General features: G+C 36.1%; 1 protein-coding gene across 4 annotated transcripts in view; it reads right to left on the reverse strand.

Annotated features, from left to right (window-relative positions):
- Arhgap5 (Rho GTPase activating protein 5) overlaps positions 1-22,713 on the reverse strand; it is a 66,220-nt gene that overhangs the window by 17,678 nt on the left and 25,829 nt on the right. For 3 of the 4 annotated variants that reach the window (XM_042677411.1, XM_042677410.1, XM_042677412.1), the window contains one exon: positions 6,005-6,152. In XM_042677411.1, coding sequence (XP_042533345.1) covers positions 6,005-6,152 — 148 coding nt within the window. The remainder of the gene's footprint in view (positions 1-6,004; positions 6,153-22,713) is intronic. The other variant, XM_042677413.1, reaches the window with a different exon arrangement.

Consider the following 22,713-nt stretch of genomic DNA (forward strand, 5'->3'; position numbering starts at 1 on the left):
GAATTTTTGTTGAGTGTTGCACATATAGTTCCTGAACCCAGAAGCTGAAAATTATTCTTGAAATATCTTTTAGTAATAGGGCAATAAGTAAAATTCGCTGCATTACTGTAGGTCTAAGTAAGTTTCAGAATAAAGGCCACTCTAAATCGTGAACATTTTAGCGAAGTGCATCCAATAGCAATATATAAAAAGGATAAAACACTATGATCAAATGGTGTTTGACATCTGAAAATCAACTGACACAATTCTCTATATAATCTCTATATAAACCGTAAAAAACACAGGATGACCCACTGCCAAAAAAAAAAAAAAAGGTAAAAAAAAAAACCCTATTACAACAACTTAGTGTGGGGGGTAGAGAGAGGAGTTGGAGAGGTGTGGAGGGAAGGGATGGTAGGGGAAAAACAAAGGAGGAGGTAACAACACTCAATAGGAAATGTACTCATTACCCTAACTATGTAACTGTAACCCCTCAGTACAGTATTTTTACAATAAAAAATATATACATAAAACTATTACAGTAATATCAACAAATGCAGAAAGACCACATCACAAAATCAGCACTCATGTGGGAGAAAAACCCAGCAAATTAGGAATGTTAAAGAGTATTTTCTCAAGCCAACAAAATGCCTAAAAATAACAACAGGACTGAGTATAATTCAGTGGCAGAGGGCTTCCTCAGCATGTGACAAGGGACAAGCACTGTTAAAAAAAACCCAAACACACACAACAACAACCCAATAGCTAACCTTATACATATACTTTATTATAAAAATTAGGTACTTTCCCCATCCTAGTTAGAATGTCAATTATCAAAAAAACTATTACAGATGCTGGCGGGGATGTGGCCAAAAGAGAACACTAATACACACTGTTGGTGGGAATGTAAACTTGTTCAACCACTCTAGAAAGCAGTATGGAGGAGGTTCTTCAAAAGACTAAACATAGAGCGTCCCTATGAACTAGCAATTTATCCCATAAACCACAAAAAAGACTACACTAAAGCTACCAGCACAATCATGCTCATTACAGCGTTGTTTACCAAAGCCAATGGTGTGGACGAACAGATCAAGAAAATGTGGTATATATACACACAAGGAATTATCTGCTTCCACCAGAAAGAATGATATCGTACCATTCATAAGGAAATGGAATGACTTGGAAAAAAATCAGATTAAGTGAAGTCAGACCCAGAGAAAAAAAATCGCTGCAAGTCATTTAATGTTGCTATCTATGCCTCTTTATTAAATTTTTTGTGCTCATTAGTGTTTTAAGGCCCCTCTCTTGTATAGCATGTTACTTTTCTTCTCACTCTAATGCTGTCCCTAAATTCTATAAACATAAAGTATATATATATATATATATATATAATGTCAGAGAGAAAGATTATGTAGGGAGACAGTAGAAAGCATCATTCTCTTCTATGCCAAAGAAACATAATTTCCATGGTTTCCCTCATTGTTGTAACTAGAAAGTGCCTATCAATGTACAATTAAATACACTGGATGGTAAAAGAGAAGAAATACACATGGACATAATAAATTATACAGAACTCTAGACATTCAAGGCCCAAAAGCTATATGCAGATGATGATATAAAATTATGCTTATCAAAATGAACTCCAAGAAATGGTAACAAGAGCTTTTGTGTTACTTTTTTCCTCCTTTGTTGCTGTTTTTGTTTCTATACCTTTCTATATCTATCTATACGAGATACACTTGTACGCAAGTGTATCTGTTTTGGGGAGGGTAAAGGGGAGTACAGAAATGGTGGGACAAAGGGTAAACAAATGCAGGAGTCATACTGACTAGACATATTGAAAATAAACTATAGAAATTGTGAGGGGACAGGAAGGAAAAACTTGGGAGAAAGCTAGGGAAGGGGCGACTGTTCAAAACCAAATGTACTTACGTAACTGTAACCCCTCTGTAAATCACCTTTACAAGAATAATTTCTAAAAAAATTAAAAGTTAAAAAAAATAGGTGCTACCAATAGTCTATATCTTAAGTGTGAAATGGTGGTTACAGGGCCATAAAGCTATCAAACCTCATACTGTACAATTAAAGTATATAAAAGTTATTATATATAAATTATAATAAAAAGTAATAAACTGACTCTTAAAACTACCATTCTATTTTAAGGTTGTTCAAAAAAGTTTAGCTTTTTGAATTTCATTATAACAAGAACAATGTCATTTATATCACTGTATTTCAGAATTTATAAAAAGAAAAAAATATTGCTGGGCATCTAGATACTGCTCACATTTAGCTACTTGGGAGGATAAGAATAGAAAGACTACTGTTTTGAGGCCAACTCAGCATACAACTGTTTTGGAGGGTTGAACTGAGGTTAAAGGCCATCCTGAGCAAAGAAGAATCTATGTCAATGGAGGGTGACCAGATATAATGATGCACTCCTGCCATCCTAGCAATGACAGGAAGCCTAAAATAAGCAGTCTGCCATCCAGGTGTATATATAATAACAGTAAGTAAGACCTTATCTCAAAAATATAAACTGAAGGGCTGGGAAGGTGGCTCAGTGGTAGAGTGCTTGCCTTGCATGCATGAGGCCCTGGGTTCGATTCCTCAGCACCACATAAGCAAAAAGAAAAAAGCCGGAAGTGGCACTGTGGCTCAAGTGGTAGAGCGCTAACCTTGAGCTGAAGAGCTGAGGGACAGTGCCCAGGCTCAGAGTTCAGGCCCCAAGACCAGACCCCCCCCCCCAAAAAAAAAAAAATATATATATATATATATATAAACTGAAGCTAGAAATGTGTCTTCGTGGTAGAGTGCTTGCCTAGCAAATGAAGCCTTGGATTATTCCTCATAAACAGAAAAACCAGAAGTGGTTCTGTGATTCAAGTGGTAGAGTGCTAGCCTTGATCAAAAGAAGCTCAGGTTTAGGGACCAGGCCTTGAATTTAAGCCCCAGGACTGGTGCAAAAAACAAACAAACAAAAAATATAAACTGAACAACAGGCCAGAAGACCTGGTTCAGCACAAGAGTGTCTGCCTAACAAGTATGAGGCTCTGAATTCAAACTACAGTACCACATGAAGAAGCAAAGTACAATTTTAAAATAATGGGAAAGCAGGAGAAAAATGAGGGAAAGGGTAACAAGTTTGACAAGAAATGTACTTATTACCCTACTTATGTAACTGTAATCCCTCTGTACATCACCTTGACAATAAAAAAGGGCAACTGCAAGGTATTTTCATGACTACAAGTAAAAGTCTAAAGATGGCTATGCTATATATACAGTCCACATTGGGAGTTGCCAATTGAAAACTGGTATGTTTTGTTTTTTAAAGACAGCTTTGCAATGCAGTCCAGTCTGGGCTTCAATTCTTGCTTCTTCAGTTCAGTCAGAGCCTACCCTGCTGAGATTACAGAATGTATCACCATATTCAGCACATAAATGGAACTCTTAAGCACTTGGAAAATTTGTGCTAAAACTGCCTAGCAGCTTTAAAATTAGTAATAAAATCAAGTTATAATACTACAAGAGCATTGGAGCTTTTTTTTTTTCTATTCTTACTCTTATAGTACCTCAGTATATTTCTATCAATGCACTTAAGTGAACGAACTACTTATTAGCTGAACTGGACTAATTTAAGCTGTAGTAAGAGTTAGATCAGAATTTCATTTTATCTTGCACCTGAAATTGATTTGCTTCGAGCCAAATCTTTCAATCATTATGAAAATATTCTAGAAACCAAAATTCTTAAATATAGTAATAGAAATTTAAATTATATTAATAAGTAGTAATTCATAGTTATTTTCAATCCCTAAAGTTATTTTACAACCATTCATTCATATCCACTAGGCTTAATTACACTGCTGAAGAAAATGAGAATTATTCAAATCCAAACCAGGAAAACCAATACTATAAGAATCTTTGAGCCGGGTGCCAGTGGTTCATGCCTGTAATTCTAGCTATTCAGGAGGCTGAGATCTGAGAATCATGGTTCAAAGCCAGCCCGGAAGGAAAATCCATGAGACTCTTATCTCTAATAAACTACTCAGAAAAAGCCAGAAGTTAGTCGGGTGCTGGTGCCTCATGCCTGTAATCCTAGCTACTCAGGAAGCTAAGATCTGAGGATCTCGGTTCAAAGGCAGTAAAGTCCGTGAGACTCTTATCTCCAATAAACCACTAGAAAATCGGAAGTGGCGTTATGGCTCAAGCCATAGAGCACTTGCCTTGAGCTGAAGAGTGCAGGGACAGCAAAAAAAAAAAAAAAGAAAGAAAAAAGAAAAAGCCAGAAGTGGTACAGTATCTCAAGTGGTAGAGCACAGCCTTGAGTAGAAAGAGGTTCAGGGACAGAGCCCAAGCCCTGAGTTCAAGCCCCAGGACCAGCAAAACAAAAAGGAAAAAACCCCCAAAACAACAATAACAAAAAACAAGAAGAATCTTTGTATTTCTTCTGTACTAAAGATGAACAGTCAGGTGCTAATGGCTCAAACTGTAATCCTAACACCTTTGGAGGTTAAACCTGAGGAGTGAGGTTCAAAGACACCCCAGGCAGAAAAGTCCATTAACTCTAATTTAAATAACCCAACAAAAAGTCAGAAATGGAAGCGTGATTCAAATAGTAGAGTACCACCCTTGAGGAAAAAGCTAGGCAAGACCATGAGGCTCTGTGTTCAAGCTCTAGTACCAGCACACACACAAAAAAGTAACAAAAATACAAAAAAGAAATTTGCCCAAAACACATCTCTCAAGTATTAACTGAATGAAAAAGAATAACAATATATACAATGTAGGCTCTATAACACTTAGTAACTCAAGGAAGAGGATACTTGCTATTTCAACTATAATACTAATGAATGACAGTATTTCCCCAAATTCCACATCCTTATTGAAACTATAAGTTCCTCACCAAATAGACAAACCAGTGAGTGTAGAACTCAATTGATAATTGAAAGGGCAAGGCACACAGAGGAGCAAAAATGAGCTTGATTATTTACTTCAGACATGGGTATACTATTTTTAGACAAAACAATGCTTATTTATCAAAAAAAAGTTCATTAAGTACAAATAAAGCTAAAACTGACAGCTCATATTTTTTACATCATTTAAAGTCTGTAGTTTGTTCAATCACTAGTTTCAAAGTTAACCTGTATTCATTTTAAATATACCCAAGCATAACAATCTTTGACCTCATTCCTTACCTTTGACTGTCAAACTGTTTTTCATTTTAATTTATATCATGCAAAATAATCCTAAGAACAAGCTTATTATTAAAACGATATCTGCACATTCTCAATATTTTAACTCAAACCATGTAAAAACCACAATAGCTGGGACTAAATAAATAGTAATGTCACAAATACAGTGAGCTGCTTTTGTGTACCTGTAACTGACTTAAGTTTTTTTGTGTTTTTGTTTTGGTGTTGGTAGTGGGTCTTGAACTTTGAGCCTGGGCACTGTCCCTGAGCTCTTCAGCTCAAGGCAAGCGCTCTACCACTTGAGCCACAGCGCCACTTCTGGTTTTCTGGTGGTTAACTGGAGATAAGAGTCTCAGAGCTTCCTGCCCGGGCTGGCTTTGAACCGTAATCCTCAGATCTCAGCCTCCCAAGAAGCTAGGATTACAGATGTGAGCCACCAGTGCCTGGCTTGACTTAAATTTTAAGAGGAAAAAAAAATTTCTTGTGTGAAACAGTTAACTAGTATTAGATTGAAAATACTGAAAACTTTAAAAATTACTGATTCAAATCAAATGACCTAATAATAGCTTAATATAGTAATGAAGTCATTCTAAATTCTAGAATTAGGTAAGTTTAAAACTTTAGTTTTCAACTTAGCAATTTATTAGACTCATGAGAAGACCACAAAACTTCTTTCAAATATCAGATGGTTATATTAAGAGTGAATACTCAAGACTATGCTAATGACAAATATAAATCTCCTTCAAATTTTAGCCTATCAACTCCCAAACATGAGACAAACTGTTGGTGAAACAAATTTTCAAATCAATTCTCTTGTGTTGGTACTTCTATCCTACCTGTATCTTCAATAAATTCCACACATTTTTCAACAAATAGTGGTATGGGCTTCTCAGCTGTAACCAGATCCTGGAGGGGCATCCCAAAGTAATTACTTTCCCAATTTCTACGTGTTGGTGGATTGAAGTTCTTAATTTTCTTTTTCTGCTATAAGAAAACATATTCAAGTTAAAACTATTAGTATTAATTTCCTTCAGATTATCAAGCAATGTAAATACACACTTTTGGATCAAAAGAAATATTTAAAAGACACATCCAATCAATGCCCATCAATAAAGGCTTGATCAAATTCTGAGCAATGGACACACGAAAGCCAACAAGGGTGGGGGGTGAACAGCTGACTAGATGGAAAAGCTCTTTTGCAGCTAGTAAGACTAGATAGGTAGAGACTAGAAAGATTATGTAGGGGGACAGTAGAAAGCATCATTTTTTTCAATGCCAACTCAAAGGACAAATTAGGAGTAAGCAATGTCCAGTTCAGTTTGTGTGGTCTGTTAATCTGGCCTTTGAAGTACATACAATAAGCTTTTGTGTAAATCTACATTTGTAAGAACAAATAAATTATGATTGATTATATAGTAAAGTTAAATAACTCTATTTAGTACCCCCAGTTTATCCTTTTTTCTAATTTTTTCTTATCTACTATTTCTTAAATGCCAACATAATTTTTGCAAGAATGCATAAAACATTTTCACAATAGTAAAAAACAAAATTAAGAATTTTCAGAATTTAAGTTAGTATTAGAGAGAAAATGGATTCTTAATTTGAATTGTCTGAATACAAATTGCTAAGTCTGTCTCAGTATAGATATTCCATTGTATACAATCAGTTTAAGAAATCTCTGAAGCTGGGTGCTGATGGCTCACGCCTGTAATCCTAGCTACTCAGGAGACTGAGATCTGAGGATCATGGTTCAAAGCCAGCCTGGGCAGAAAAGTCCGTGAGATTCTGATCTCCAATAAACCACTAGAAAACTGGAAGTGGTGCTGTGGCTAAAGAGGTAGAGTGCTAACCTTGAGCTGAAGAGCGCAGGGACAGTGCCCAGGCCCAGAGTTCAAGCCCCAAGACCAATAACAACAACAAAAGTCTCTGAAGTATAGGGAAATGAGAAAGTTGTCAGAGTTTTTTTTTTTTTTTTGGGGGGGGGGGAGGGGCAGATCTGGGGCTTAAACTCAAGGCTAGTGCTCTACCACTTGAGCCACAGTGCCACTTCTGGCTTTTCTGTTTATGTGATACTGAGGAATCAAACCCAAGGCTTCATGCCTGCTAGGCAAGTACTCTACCGCAAAGCCACATTCCCAGTCCAGCTGTCAGAAAGTTTAGGAGGATGTGAGAGCATTTTTATTGATACCTCTGGTTCCCTTTTCAGTTTAGTTTTTCTGGAAACTTTTATTGTCTCTGGTATAAAGCAGAAATCTATTCATACTGGTCCTAAGTATCATTACTTACAAAAAACACTATTTCTAGTCACAGAAGTAGAGAGGAAAGAAGAAGAGAGGGCAAACAAGCACACCATCCAAGGTTTAAAAAAGTTCTCATCTTAAGTTTCCCATTTTTTTCTAGGAGTTTTTTTCCTTTGGATAGTTCATTTAATATTCTTTTTTAGGGTATCTTCAATACTTAAGTGCTTTCATGTTCACGAGCAGTTACCTTGAACCAAAGCCCTTTCCATTTCAGATTGTTCCTCCCAGCACAGAGCTCATGAAATCTTAACTTCTAAACCCTCATATACAACATTATCTGGTTTAGCTTATATACACAGACTAAACACAGTATATGTAGGTGCTTTGAATATTATCAACAGGATACTGGAGTGTTGGCTCAAAATCTCACCCACCTAGTCAAATGCTCTGGATCCTTATTCTTTATAAATGATCATCACATCACCAAAATAGAACCATGTGTAAGAATAGAAAGGAAGCATCTATAACTTCAAAGCAGAGGGTAAAATGGCTGACACTTTTTCTTTTCCCTTGGAAGCCTGCTTCACAATTTGCAAACTACAAGCTGCATCATTTTTTATTGGAAAAGTGAAATCTAAGGCAAAAATGACTCAAGCAACCCAAAGTTATAAGAAAAGCTAACTAGTTACTTAGTTGTAACTGTGTCAACCAAATCTTAGAAACCTGTCTTTTCAGTACTGCTTCTGGGAATCAATCAAAACTCTGGAATTAATGACACTATTCTATCATTACCCTTTGGGATAAAGAAGAAAAAAAGTGATAACTAAACCTTACCTAGGAAACCACAAATACTGGCTATCTGTGCTTGCTTACCAGCTGGCTTACCACTTGAGACATGACTCTAACCCTGTAACCCATAGTTCTCAACTCACTTCAGGTGGTTCTTTCAAACATAGGACTATGAGTCAGGAATGAGTTATTCTGTGATCCATCCCTCAGCCAACAGTTGCCAACTACTACAAGTTTTAAACTTATAGCAACTCAAAATGATTGATGTAATTTATAACCTCTTTTATAAATTGAGACTAGTTGGTTACTAAGTTTCTCTGAAACACAAAAGAAAAATGAGTAGTACGATGTATTGCTTACACAGATGATTTCTGACGAACCTTTAGTCAGGAATGTCTATAATCAAATACTTATCTTTTGAAAACAAGATCTCACTTATCAACTACTTTCATGAGTTCATCTTAATTTCTGCTTAAATATAAATATCCAGTCTTTGTTCTAGAAACTTAAGCAAATCTCATGTCTTCAAAAGCATACCCAAAGTAAAATAAACATCTCGTTTGCTAACAATATAAACAATATTATCAATTAAGTGTCCAGCAGATATAATTCTCAGTAAATGTAAACAGGATCAGGAAGAGGAATATAAATAGCAATTCCAGAATATGAAAATGCTCCTGTTACTTCAGTAATATCATAAATATCCTCAAATAATATTCTAATTGGTAACATTATAAAGCATAGCTATGTGTAGTAGCTCTCCCCTCCAGTTTCTCTGGAGGCAGAAATGGGGAGGAGAGCAGCATTAACAAGCTCTAAGAAAAAGTTGGTAAGATCCTATCTCAAAAAAACAATCTAAATCTATGTGAGATTTTAGGGAAAGTAGGCTTCTGCATGGCTAGCAAGATCAATAGAAAGCCCACGAATTGGGAGATCTCCACTGGTCATACAACAGACAAGGGCCTCATATCTAAAACATACCTAGAACTCAAAAAATTAAATCCCCAAAAAACAAGTCCTCAAAGAAACAACTGTCCCATTAATAAGTGGGGTAAAGAGAGACTTCTCTGAAGAGGAATTAAGAATGGCCAATAGACACATGAAGAAATGCTCAACCTCTCTAGACATAAAAGAAATGCAAACCAAAACAACAGTGAGATTTCACCTCACCCCAGTTAGAATGGCTATGATCAAGAAACCTAACCACAGATGCTGGAGGGGATGTGGCCAAAAGGGAACCCTACTGGATTGCTGGTAGGAGTAAACTTGTTCAACCACTCTGTTGGTTGTATGGAAGTTCCTCAAAAGACTCCACATAGAGCTCCTCTATGACCCAGCAATCCCACTTCTGGGCATTTACTCAAATGATCACAAACAAGGCCATACTAAAGCTACCAGCACAACTATGTTTATCACATCATTATTCACCATAGTTAAGATATGGAACCAACCCAGATGCCTCAGTAGATGAATGGATCGAGAGATGAGAGAGAGGAGAGAGAGGGGAGAGAGGAGAGGAGAGGAGAGGAAAGAGAGAGAGAGAGAGAGAGAGAGAGAGAGAGAGAGAGAGAGAGAGAGAGGAGAGAGAGTAAGTAATGGAATTCTATGCTTCCATCAGAAAGAATGGCACTGCCCCATTTGTTAGGAAATGGAAAGACTTGGAAAAAATTCTATTAAGTATGCCAGACCCAAAGAAACACAGGTCCCATGGTTTCCTTATCTTCAATTAATAGCATATGTCTAAGATAATCTTATCAGACAAGCAGAAAAGATCAAAAGCTATGTATATATGACCATATAAGATGATGCTAAGTGAGATGAACCCCAAGATCGGGACACAAGAGGTTTTTTCTTTGTCACTGTTGTTTTTAATGTACTTTATGATTTTCTTTGTTTCTTTTGTATGTTCTTCCCCCATGGTATAACTCCTGTAGTCACTATATTTCATTCCAGTGCCTTGCATCTTATATATACATTTTTCTAATTTGGGGAGGGGAAGGGAAATAAAATGCTGAAACAAGGATACAGGTTGACCCACTGCAACAATGAGATGTACAAGACACTATGTTGAAAACCAACTTTACAACTTGGGCAGGGGGAGGAGGAAGGTTTTAGGAAGGTGGGGTGGGAAGGGATAGAGGGGAAAAACAAAGGAGCGGGTAACAATGCTCAAGAGGAAAGGTACTCATTGCCTTACTCATGTAACTGTAAGCCCTCTGTACAGTATCTTTACAATTAAAAAAAAAAAACAAAACCAGTCTGGTGTGATGGTATGTTTAATTCCAGTACTGATGAGGCACTAGTGGGGGGATAACAGTCTGAGGCCAACCTGGGGAAAAAGTGTTGAGATATTATTTGAAAAAAGGTTTGAGGAGTGGTTTATGTGGTACAGTGCCACTTTAGCAAATGTGAGGCCCTAAGGTAAATCTCTAGTACTTAAAAAAAAAAAAAAAGTTTTGTTTCTGAAGTCCACACACTGGTAACCAAAAAACATGAACAAATCTTAAGCCCAGAAAACCAAACCAGGAAAATTAATTTTTGAAATAAAAAAAAAATAAAGAAATGGGACAATAAGAAATGTAAAGAACCTGAAAAAAATCTATCTATAAAAATCTCCTTAGAAACAGCAAGTAGAAAATTTACCTATAATTAAATCACTAAGAATAAAATGGATATTGTACTGTTTGTGGTTCTTTTTTTTCTGTTTTTCCTTTTTGGCACTGTTTTTAAAATTCTGCATCCCTGACTTGTATGTAAGTTTAATTGGGAAGCAGAAGGGGAAGCATAGAAACAGTGGGGCAAAGGGTGAATTAATTCAGCAGTGATACTCACTAGACACTATTTTGGAAATGAACTATACAACTTGGGGGCAAGGTCATCAAGAGGGAAAAAACAGGAAATGAGGGATGAGATGACACTGTTCAAAAAGAAATGTACTCAATAATTAGCTTATCTGTTATCACCTTTACAACACAGTATTTTAAAAGGAATAAAATGGAAAAGACAGCTAAATTACTCTATTATACCACTATTGTAATACATAATATAACCAAAGTATATAATCAAATATATATAAATATATAAGTAATATATACTTATATATTAAGTGGAGGTTTGCTTCCATTTGAAAAAGTTGCAATCTTTCCTCTCCTTGCTAGATGTTGCTCCAAGATGCTATTATCTTTGGTAGACAAGTTATGCAGTAGCTGGTTTCAATTCTTCTCTTTTCTTTTACTCTTAGACACTTAAAGTGCGTCTGTCCCTCTCAACATGACTCTAAGCCTGATCTTATTAAGTTCACTAATTCTTGTTTGGCAATGGCTAGGTTCTCTGTTCTCAGCTTACTTGACTTTTAGCAGTATCTTTCTTCACTGGACTTGGAAGAAACTTTTTTTCTCCCCTCTTTAAGTTTCTCAGTCTCTTTTGTAATGTGAGTATCTGAGCCCCATTCCCTTGTTGCCTTTTCTTCTCCATCTATACTCAACCCTTTGGAAACATTATCTACTCACCAAGCCAAATTAATACTCTGAGTTTCATTTCAAAGTCTGATTTTTTTCTTAATGTGTCCAAAATTCCTGTCTTCCCTTTTCATCTCATTTTTTAAAATTTATTCCTTTTAAGTCACATGGGTTTAAGATTTTGAGTCATACTTGGTCTCTTCTTTTCCTCTCATATCCCATGCCTACTAACCATTAAGCAAGTGGATAGATATAAACTCCATTTCCACTATCTTTACTGTAAACTCCTTAGTCCATAAAGTTACCATCCCTTAATGTATGTTAATTACTGCATTAACTGCTTATACCTTAATTCCCTATTGCCCATTCTCAAGAGCAATCAGAGAGACTGACTTTTCAACTAATGGTCTGCAATGTTATATATAATCTGTATGTCTTCCAATGTCCCTTTACATTCTGACTTCATTCTACTTCATCATTTACTTCAAAGAACCACAATGCTTCCTTACAATTTTAACATGCCAAAAATGTTTTTTTTTACTTATGACTTACACAACGGCAGTTCCCTTTATTTTCTTAATGATACCCAGAATGACCAGCCTACTAGAAATAGCAATATTGATGTCTTCTCTAGCTCCAGTTCCTCTTGCTTTTTCTCCCCACACACTACATAATTCACTCATGTCTCATCTTTTCTTTGGGGAGAGGAGGCTCTTCCTGGTGTACCACAAGCTTCACACAAAGGAAGGAATTTTTATCTATTTTCCATTATCTATTACCAACGTATTCCCAAAAATCTGGAACAGTATGTGAAACAAATAGTACAAATGGTCCTAAAAGATATTTGAGGTCTCTTCTTAAATGATGAACTCACTATGTACTAAGAAAGAAAGACAAGTAACAAATAGTGAATCATCAGAAGAAGCAAACAACCAACAGTCAAGAGAAAATACCAGGCTAGTTTCAGAGTTCTCAGTAAAATTAGAAGCTAGAAGACTCCTCTACAGGGACATTCATAGGAAAAAGACAGGTCAAGAATTCTTTATATGGGGCCAGGTGCACACCTGAAATGCCAGCTACTAAAGAGGTAGAAGCAGGAGTATCAAGTCCACAAGCAAAAGCACAAAACCACATAAGAAAAATTAAAAGGAAAAATACTGAGGATATAGTTCAAGTGTGAATATTTGCAGTAAGTTCAAACCCAGTTCCAAAAATAACCAAACAACAACAAAAATACCCAAATTCAGCATGTCATTTAGGCATAGGTAACTACCAATTATAAATTTTTAGAAAGCTATCAAATATGCAACAAATTTTGTTACAGCATTATGTAAAATCATAAATATGCAACAAAATAAGTATCAAAAAAGAACTTGTATTTGGTGAATTTATGCTATAAAAACATAAAAATGAACACTATATACACTTAAATATAAAACTAATTTTAAATAACTGCAGTCTGGCAATGAAATAAAATATAATCTGTAAATGGAGCAAGTCAACCTTCTCTTACCATAAGTTCCAGAGAATTTTGGGCCTGCACTTTAAAAGGAGTAGGATTCAGCTGATTCAACATATTCACGGAACTGAGTCATGTACGCATGCACTACCTTAGGTAATAACCTTGACACTAGGTATGCATGTACTGCCTTATGGAACCATAGTTGTTGACCAGATGCCTATGGAGAGTACCCACACCACTAGAAAACAGGATGTGACGATGGTGCTGACCCAGGAGGGGGTGGGGGGCAGAATGATGGTGCTGGTGGGCAGAATGTGAACCTATGGACAGAATGAAGCTATGCAGAGTCCGTGAGTCTTTGCTGGGATGAGTCAGCGAATAGGATGCTATTATGCTGTGTGCTGATGTTGCTGTTTGCTGATGAATCTGGTAAACAGGAGAGCTTTGAAGAAAGCATGAACATCCACCTTCATCATGTCTTGAATTTCTTTAGTCTAACTGACTTGGAAAACATGAAAACTCACAAATGATATAATTTTTCAAGTTACAATGTATAAGAACTTTATATTAAGAGCCAGGCGCCAGTGGCTCACACCTGTAATCCTAGCTACTCAGAAGGCTGAGAGCTGAGGATCATGGTTCAAAGCCAGCCTGGGCTTTTTTATCTCCAATAAACCACCAGGAAAAAAAACTGAAGTGGCACTGTGGCTCAAGCAGTAGAGTACTCGCCTTGAGCTGAAGAGCTGAGGGATAGCACCCAAGCCCAGAGTTCAAGCCCCATGACAGACAAAAAAAACAAAAACAAAACTATAAAGAACCAAAAGCTATGACCTATTTAAAAATGGAGTGATACAGGGTAGTATATGAAATAATGTAGGTTAGTGAATGATGACAGGGTATCGTGACATACTGTTTGTGGGGAGGGGTTAAAAATGACAAAATGAAATAGGGCTTTGTACATAAAAATAAACTGGCAGGGCTCCAGTGGCTCACACCTGTAGTCCTAACTACTGAGGAGGCTGAGGTCTGAGGATTGTGGTTTGAAGCCAGCCAGGGCAGGAATTTAATGGGACTCATCTCCAATTAACTGAAATGGAGCTGTAGCTCAGCTGGTAGAGCACCAGCCTTGTGGCAAAAAGCTATAGGACAATGCCCAGACTCTTAGTTCAAGCCCCACTACTGGTGCAAATAAAAAACAAAACTATATGTGAATGCATATTTCTTTTTCTTTGCTAATGATAAATACATTAAGAGAAAAAAGAAACTTAAGTATATAAAAATAAATACAAATGAAATAAATTATCTATAAAAGCCTGACTTGGTATAAAAACAAACCCAACTAACCAGAAGCTTCTTAAAGACAGTGCTAAGAAAAGAATAAAATGATGCCCAACTTAACAAATTAGGTATAGAAGGATTCCCTTTTAACATAATAAAGGCTATAATAACAGACCCATAGAAATATCATATTGAATGGGAAAAAGCTGAAAGGTCTAGGTGCAGGTGGCTCATACCTATTATCCAAACTACTTAGGGAGGCTAAGAACAGGAGAGGAGGAAAATGTGGTTCAAGGCCAGTATTACAGAAAAGTTAATAAGACTCATCTCAATCTATAACTGGGCACAGTGGCATAGCATATTAACTCAACTCCCATATGTCACATGACATATGGGGAACTGAGATTGGGATGATCAGGTAGAAATGTCTGAGACATTCTATCTTCATGGAGAGAAACCATGATCCCAGAAATGATGGGAAGCCCAAAATAATCATGTGCTCTGGAGTGAAGCAAAAATATGTTTGGAGGCATAGCTTAGTGAAATTGCACCAGCCTTTAAAATATAAGGTCAAGCTCTAGGACTGTCTTTCCACAAAAAGCACAAAACTAGCTAAATGCATTTTCTAAGATCAGAAACAAGACAACAGTGTATATTCTCCTCAACCTTATTCAATCCAGGACTAAAACTTTTAGCCAGAGCAATCTGGCAAGGGAAAAAAATAAAGGGCACACAAATAGGAAAGGAGAAAAGTCAAATTACATCATTATTATTTTATATAGAGAAACACTTAAAGACTCCAACAAGCTTTTAGAAGTGTTGCAAGAATTAAGGACTAGGATACATATTTAGTATATAAAAATCAGTAGCTTTTGTACACATCAGTAATAAATTTGCTGAGGACAAAATCATTAGAGTAATCCCATTCACAATAGGCACAATTAAATAAAATATCTAGGAGTAACATTAATGAAGAATATCAAAGATATTCTTCATTAATATATTTCTATCAAAGAAATTATAAAAACACTTAAGGAAAAGTAATTGAAGGAAAAAGATGGAAAGACCTGCCATGTTTAATGGGTCAGAAGAATAAACATTGCTGAAACACTCAAACCACTCAAAGTGAATCTAGAGATTCAATGTAATCCCTATAAAAATAGCAATGAGAAAGGGGAGGTATGGCTCAAGTGGTAGAACGCCAGCCTTGAATGAAAATGTCAAATAAGAGCCTGAGGCCTTCATTAGCACTGGCATAAAACCGAAAACAAAACAACAAAACTACCCGTTGACAGATGGTAGTTAATGCTTATAATCCTAGCTATTCAGACAACTCTTATCAGACTCTTATCTCCAATTAACTCATAAAAAAGCTAAAACTTGAGGTGCTGTTCAAGTGGTAAAGCACCTCTATGAGTAAAAAAGCAGATCCAACAGATGAGGCTCAGAGTTCAGGACTTAATAGTAGAGCATGTACACACACACTCACACTTACACACACTCGCTCACAAACACACAAACACACACACACAAAACCAATGATCTCTTTCATAGAGCTAGAAAAAAAAAAGTATTAAAAATTTATATAAAAGCACAAGATACTGAAGACCCAAAGCAATCTACAGCAAAATAAACAAAATGAGTCATTACAATACCTGATTCCAAGAGATATCACTAAGCCACAGCAACAAAAACAGCAAGGTCCTAGCATAAAAGTCAAAGGAACAATGGAATAGAATAGAGACTTCAGACCAAAAGAAAAAACATATACTACAGAAAGGAAAACTTCCTCAATAAATGGGAATGGGAAAATTTGATTTCTACTATCAGAATATCAAAATTTCACCCTCATCTCTTCACTTGTAGAAAAAAATCGCAAAACACATTAAAGATCTAAATGTTTGTCCTGAAAATACTAGAAGAAAACACAAAAGGAGCTGGGCATGGTGCCACATGCTTGTAATCCCAGCAATATTAGAGGCTGAGGCCAGCCTGAGCCTTCAAGCTACTAGTCTGAGATACATTAGCATGACAATGTCTACTTCTAAAATAGTATCTAGAACACAGTTAACTTTCTCTCTTTTAAGTACTAGGATCAGGCACAGTATCTCTCTAGCTCATAGTACATACTTGGTAATCTTTGAAAGAAGTAAACAAACTAAGCAATAACTTCAGGAATCCTTATAGTATTGCTAATTCATTTATCAGCTTAAAAAAAGTTTCATTTACCTTATTTCTTCATTCTCTTCAGATTCACTAGATAATATGTCCAAGCTTAGGCATACTAACTGTTTCAGGATTCACCAAAAACAAACAAACCAAAACCAAAACTCCACTTGTTATGAAGTTACAAAAATAAATAGCCATTTCTCAGTGAATTCATTTGGATAAAGTTAGGTATTTTCAACGTGTAAAAACAAGAAAATTTGGTGTGTATAAAACATGCTAGGTTACTATGAAAGATACAAAAACCAGTGAAAATTAATGCCCTCAAGTAACATACACTTTATAATGAAGAAACATCACTTCACTACCAGATATGTAGTAACACATATGTAGGAAACAAACTAGGAAAACAGCACATGAGACCTTTGTATTATGTCATATTCAAAGACATATGTAATATGTAATCTAAAATAGTATGCAAATGTCAAAATAACTAAATGTAAGGCTTAAGCCCAGTGTTTAAAAGGTAAATCTTAGTTGGGAGCCAGTGGCTCACACCTGAAATCCTAGCTACTCAGGAGGCTGAGATCTGACGATCACGGTTTAAAGCCAGCCTGGGCAGGAAAGTCCGTGAGACTCCAATAAGCCACCAGAAAACCAGAAGTGGCGTTGTGGCTCAAGTGGTAGAGTACTTGCCTTGAGCTGAAGAGCTCAGGGACAGTGCCCAGGCCCAAAGTACAAGCCCCATGACTACAAAAAACAAAACAAACAAACAAAAAAACCCTGTAAACTTTACATATAAGAAGGGAAGTATTTAGGAACATTTCTGAAAGTCAGAAGGTCTATAAGCCATTTATTCACCTAAACTTTTGACTGGCTACTATATGTAAGGATAAGGACACTTTTGTTTACATTTTACTACATATTAAGAACTTAAGACGGTGCACAAGATTTATCCTAAAAACATTCCAACATCGCTATTATTTGACATTTCTGGAAACTAAAACCCCACAATCACACAAAAATCTATACTTAAATGTTCACAGCAACTTTATCCATAAGTGTAAAAAAAAAGCTGGAGACAGGAACCTATGCCTTCCAATAATTTAATGGAATTGGCTTTACATTATTACTGTAGTGTCATAGACACATGTAAGTGTGAGAAACTTCAGCAAACTAAATATACATATATACAAGTAAAACTGAGAAACTCTAAATTACACCTGTGGATTCTACTGTCATACCTCACTCACTGTATTGATACAAGATGTTCTAACATTTGGGAAACTAGGAAAATAGCACATGAGCTCTTTGTATTATATCATACGTAAAGACATATGTAATATGTAAGTAACTGCAGATTTGTAAGTCTGCAATTATCTCAAAATAAAATGTTAAATAAGAAAAAAAAACAAAAGTCAATGCAATAATGCAGGCAAGAATGCCAACCTCCATAGGACTCTGACAGTAGAAAAGAATCAACACATTTTGAAACAAAAACAACAACAAAGTCATATGTTAAAGAGCAATAGTATGTAGCTCTGATCTACTTTCCTAAAGGCATATTCATACTCAACATGGGAATTAAAAGCTACAATCTATGAGAGAAAAAAAATTCTGGCTTTCCCACTAACAGGTACAAGCAAGCCATGTACACCCAACTACTAAATATTTCCTTAAAGACTATATTCTGCTGAAAAGGTCAGATAAGTTGATATTAGGGGAACGAACCCCAAGATAAGTATTCATATGTCTTTTGTTTTTTTTTCCTTTCATGCAATTGTTTCTGACATATTTATAAGATGATTTCTATGTTGCTTTGTATGTCCCTCCCCCACGGTATAATTCATGCTTTCACTGTATTTGATGTTGGTATAATCTGTGGAGGGGAAGGGAAAAAACAAATCGTTTAACTAGGGATACAGGTGGACCCATTGCAACAATGAGATGTACAAGTCGTTATGTTGAAAAAACGAACTTTACAATTTTGGTGTGGGGGGGAGGATTGGGTGGGGAGAGGGGGAGATTATGGGAAGGGATGAGAAGGGGAAACAAAGAGGAAGCAACAATGCTTGATAAGAAATGTGCTCGTTATCTTGCCCATGTAGTTGTAACTCCTCTGTACAGTATTCTCACACACAAAAATTTTTTTTAAAGACTATATTCTGCTATACCAAGGTATCATAACTTCAGCATTTTGGGTAGCATATAATCTTATTGTAGGAAATAGCCAGTGAATTTTGAATGTTTAGCAGCTACCCTTACTTTTATTGACTAGATGCATTCCCTATACCCACTTGTAACAGCTAACACTGTCTCCAGACATTGCCTCCAGACTTCCCTGGAGGGCAATACAGACTCTGGTAGAGAACTACTGTGTTAAGACTTGGATCAAGAACAAATCCAAGTTTGATAAGTTGGTCTTTAGGAAGGACATGCAACCTTTAAAGCTCTAGTTAAAACTTTGTGCATGTGTATTTTTCCAGGGAGTATATGCAAATTTTTCCTCAGATTTTTCAAAAGCTAAAACAGTTTCCAAGTATGTTGTGGTAACTCCTCCAAATAACACCTTAATAACAACTATATTTTAAAAAATCCTAAAATAGTTAAAAACAATTATTTTATATAAAGTATGCAAGGTGTACTATATAGACAAAATTAAGATACAATCATAAAGTTCCTTTGTCATATCCTCATATTCTGTTCTAAGAACTAGAAACATCAAGAATTCTTCACTAAAAGTTACAAATTAAACAGTCTCTTTGAGAAATCAGCTGGCGTGTGCGCGTGTGTGTGTGTGTAAAACAGAAATAAAATGATCTAAAATAACTCTTGGAGTAGAACAATTTGTAGTATACCAGATTTTGTAGTCCATAAAATTGGTAATCCATACATTTATCTTGCCTTGAAATAGTAACAACTATCAATTTATAAAAACGCAATATTCTGTTATAGGAAGTACCTTCTTGACACATACAGATTATATTCTTAACAATTATAATTAAACTTATTAAAATAATCTATTAGAACACAAATCAGAAACACACTCGAGAGCTGGGGTATGGCTTAAGTGGTAGACTATCTAGCAAGCACAAGGAGCTGGGTTAAACTTCAACACTGCTTAAAAAGAAACCTACATAAATAACTACTAAATAATTAGGATGTGGCTCAAGCAAAAAGAGCACTTGCCTAGCATATGTGAAGCTTGTGTAGAAACAGCAAACTTAGGCATAGATCTAAGTGCAAGTAAGTACACTATCTATCTGTACTTATATAGTACCATAAATTGGTGTGGCCGACACAGAAATGCTATTCAAGAAGCCAATTTTAAGACTCCATCCATCTGTTCTTCCATACGTTGATTTATTCATTCACAAAATCTGTGCTGCCCAAGCTGGTTTCAAACTCTAGAGCTCAAGTAATCTTCTTGCATCAGCCTCCTAAGTAGTTTATTGAACGAGTTTTCTTGACTCAAAATAAACTGACATTCAACAGACCCTTTATTAGATCTATTATTAACAGTATAAAACCAAGACCACAGTACAAAATACTGTGCTAGGGAAAGGGGATGAACTTTAAACAGGATATAAATCTTACCTATAGTATCCTATAGATTCTCATTACCCTATTTGGAAAAAAGCCAACTTCATCCTGAACTTCACCTAGATAAAAGCTCAGAACTAAGTTCATTAGCATAATTCCATTTCTCTGACCAGAGGTTAGACAGAGCTTAGGATTAAGAAAGACTAGAAAAGATGACATTTGAAGAATTTGACATTTGAAATTTTCTCATTTTTCTTAGCGTACTTTCTATATAAAAATGACTCTCATTCTGTCCTATTAAGTTACAATTAATACCTTTAATCAACTCCCAACTAATTTATGCAAGGTAATTCCCCGAAAATAAGGTCTTTGTTAAATGAGAACTTCTTGATCAAAGTGTAAGCCTGCCCCACTGGATCTGGAAAATTTGTCTTTCTACAGTAAGCAACCAGTGCTGGGCACAGCAATTTTTTGTTGTTGTTGTTGGTCATGGGGCTTGAACTCTGGGCCTGGGCGCTGTGCCTCAGGTCTTCAGCTCAAGGCTAGCGCTCTACTACTTGAGCTACAGAGCCATTTCCATTTTATGGTAGTTTATTGGAGATGAGAGTCTCATGGATTTTCCTGCTGGGCTGGCTTTTAACTGTGATCCTCAGATCTCAATCTCCTGAGTAGGTAGGATTATAGGTGTGAGCCACTGGCACCTAGCACATCAATTATTTTAAAATGATATTTTACTTAATAAATACTGTCAGGTTTTAGAAGTCATAAATCAAGCTGGGCACTAATAGCTCATGCCTGTAACCCTATCTACTCAGAAGACTGAGATCTAAGGATCATGATTCTAAGCCAGCCTGGGCAGGAAGTCTATGAGACTCATCTTTACTTAACCCTAAAAAGCCAATAATGGAGGTGTGGCTCAAGTGATAAGAGTACTAGCCTTAAGAGAAAAAGCTAATGGACAGTACCCAAGCTGTGAGTCCAAGCCCCAGTATGGCACCAAAACCAAAAAAAAGGCACAAGCCAAATAACTTTAAACATAAGGTTTACTACATTCTACATGACTTACATATTAATATCTAACTTACACTAACTTATCCACTACCATAGACCTCCAAAGTATTTTACTCTGTACCTTAATCAAGCTAACAAAAGTGGAGTAGATACTGAAGAAAAAAAAATATATATATGGGTATGCCACTCCCATCTCCACTAACCAGTTAAGAACTGGCCATTTCTTATTAAGAACTGGCCACTTTCCTCATTCAGTTTTTCTTAAAGCACTTCTTTCTTTTATAAAACCCAATCAGTAGGTCACAGCCAGCATTTCTTTTTATAGTTTAACAGAAAATCAAAATAAATTACACAGCATTGTGAAATTTCATTTGTTATGCAGAAATGCTTATATATGATTATTTATGATTTTTAAAAACAATAATGATTGTCTTAGATATTTGTTCCTGAAACACTAAACTCATTTTGGAATATAAAACGGGCTGCTAAGCATGAAAATCCTTCTTTGGCAGAAATGGCAACTATGTTCAGTTTAAAAGAAATGGACCTGGGCTGGGAAGGTAGCTCAGTGGTAGAGTGCTTGCCTTGCATGCATGAGGCCCAGGGTTCGATTCCTCAGCACCACATAAACAGAAAAAGCCAGATGTGGCGCTGTGGCTCAAGCGGTAGAGAGCTCGCCTTGAGCTGAAAAGCTGAGGGACAGCGCCCAGGCCCAGAGTTCAGGTCAACCAGCAAAAAAAAAGAAAAAAGAAAAAAAAGAAATGGAGCTCTAAGTCATCTTTAGATGCCAGTAATACCTGTAAGTTATGATTTTCCAGATAAGGAAATCTGAGAAAAAGATTCATAGACTATGGTTCCCACCTTAGACTCAAAAAATAAAAATAATGCTCTCAAAGGAATTCATAAACAGAATGAAAAGTCATAGGAGTATTTAATTTTAAAATGAGTCAGAAAATGAATCCAACAAATGGGATGATTGTTATGAAATACAGAAAGAATACAATGAACTATTTCGAGCCTGCCTCACACTGTAATACCGTTTCTTGAGCAATTCTACATGCCAGGCACTTGAAGTACATTCCCAGTTTCTATCACAATTCAAAACTACATAATTAACTCCTAATTTTTATAGGAGTTAAGCTAAGAAACGATCAGTCATATTATTTTCAATTTACAGAGAGCTGAAGAATAGGGGCTTTTTCATCCTAGAAAAATGCTCATTCCTGAGCCATACCCAAGTCCCTCTAGTTTATTCTTAATATGCTTCTTTAGGATTATCTCTTTTATTGAGCCATCAGCACTGGCACTTCCTCAAAGATCTAAGTTAGGGTTGGAGGTAGACTCAAGTGGCATAGCACCTGCCAAGCAAGCATAAGAACCTGGGTTTAAACCCCGAATTGTTTAAAAAAAAAAAAACTGTTAGGCAAGCATCGATATTCACTCCCAAGCGATTTTCATCCATTAACATGTCTATTTAATTGTTTCCTAAATATGAATCTCTTTAACTCAACTGCCTATTTGACATTTTCACTTGGACTCCAAACAGCTCAACTTACCAACTTCAAACCTAGCAAGTTTCTAATGCTCTATTTCATGAA

Source organism: Dipodomys spectabilis, unplaced genomic scaffold (genome assembly GCF_019054845.1).
Source record: "Dipodomys spectabilis isolate Male_0828 unplaced genomic scaffold, ASM1905484v1 ptg000038l, whole genome shotgun sequence".
Lineage (NCBI taxonomy): Eukaryota > Metazoa > Chordata > Mammalia > Rodentia > Heteromyidae > Dipodomys > Dipodomys spectabilis.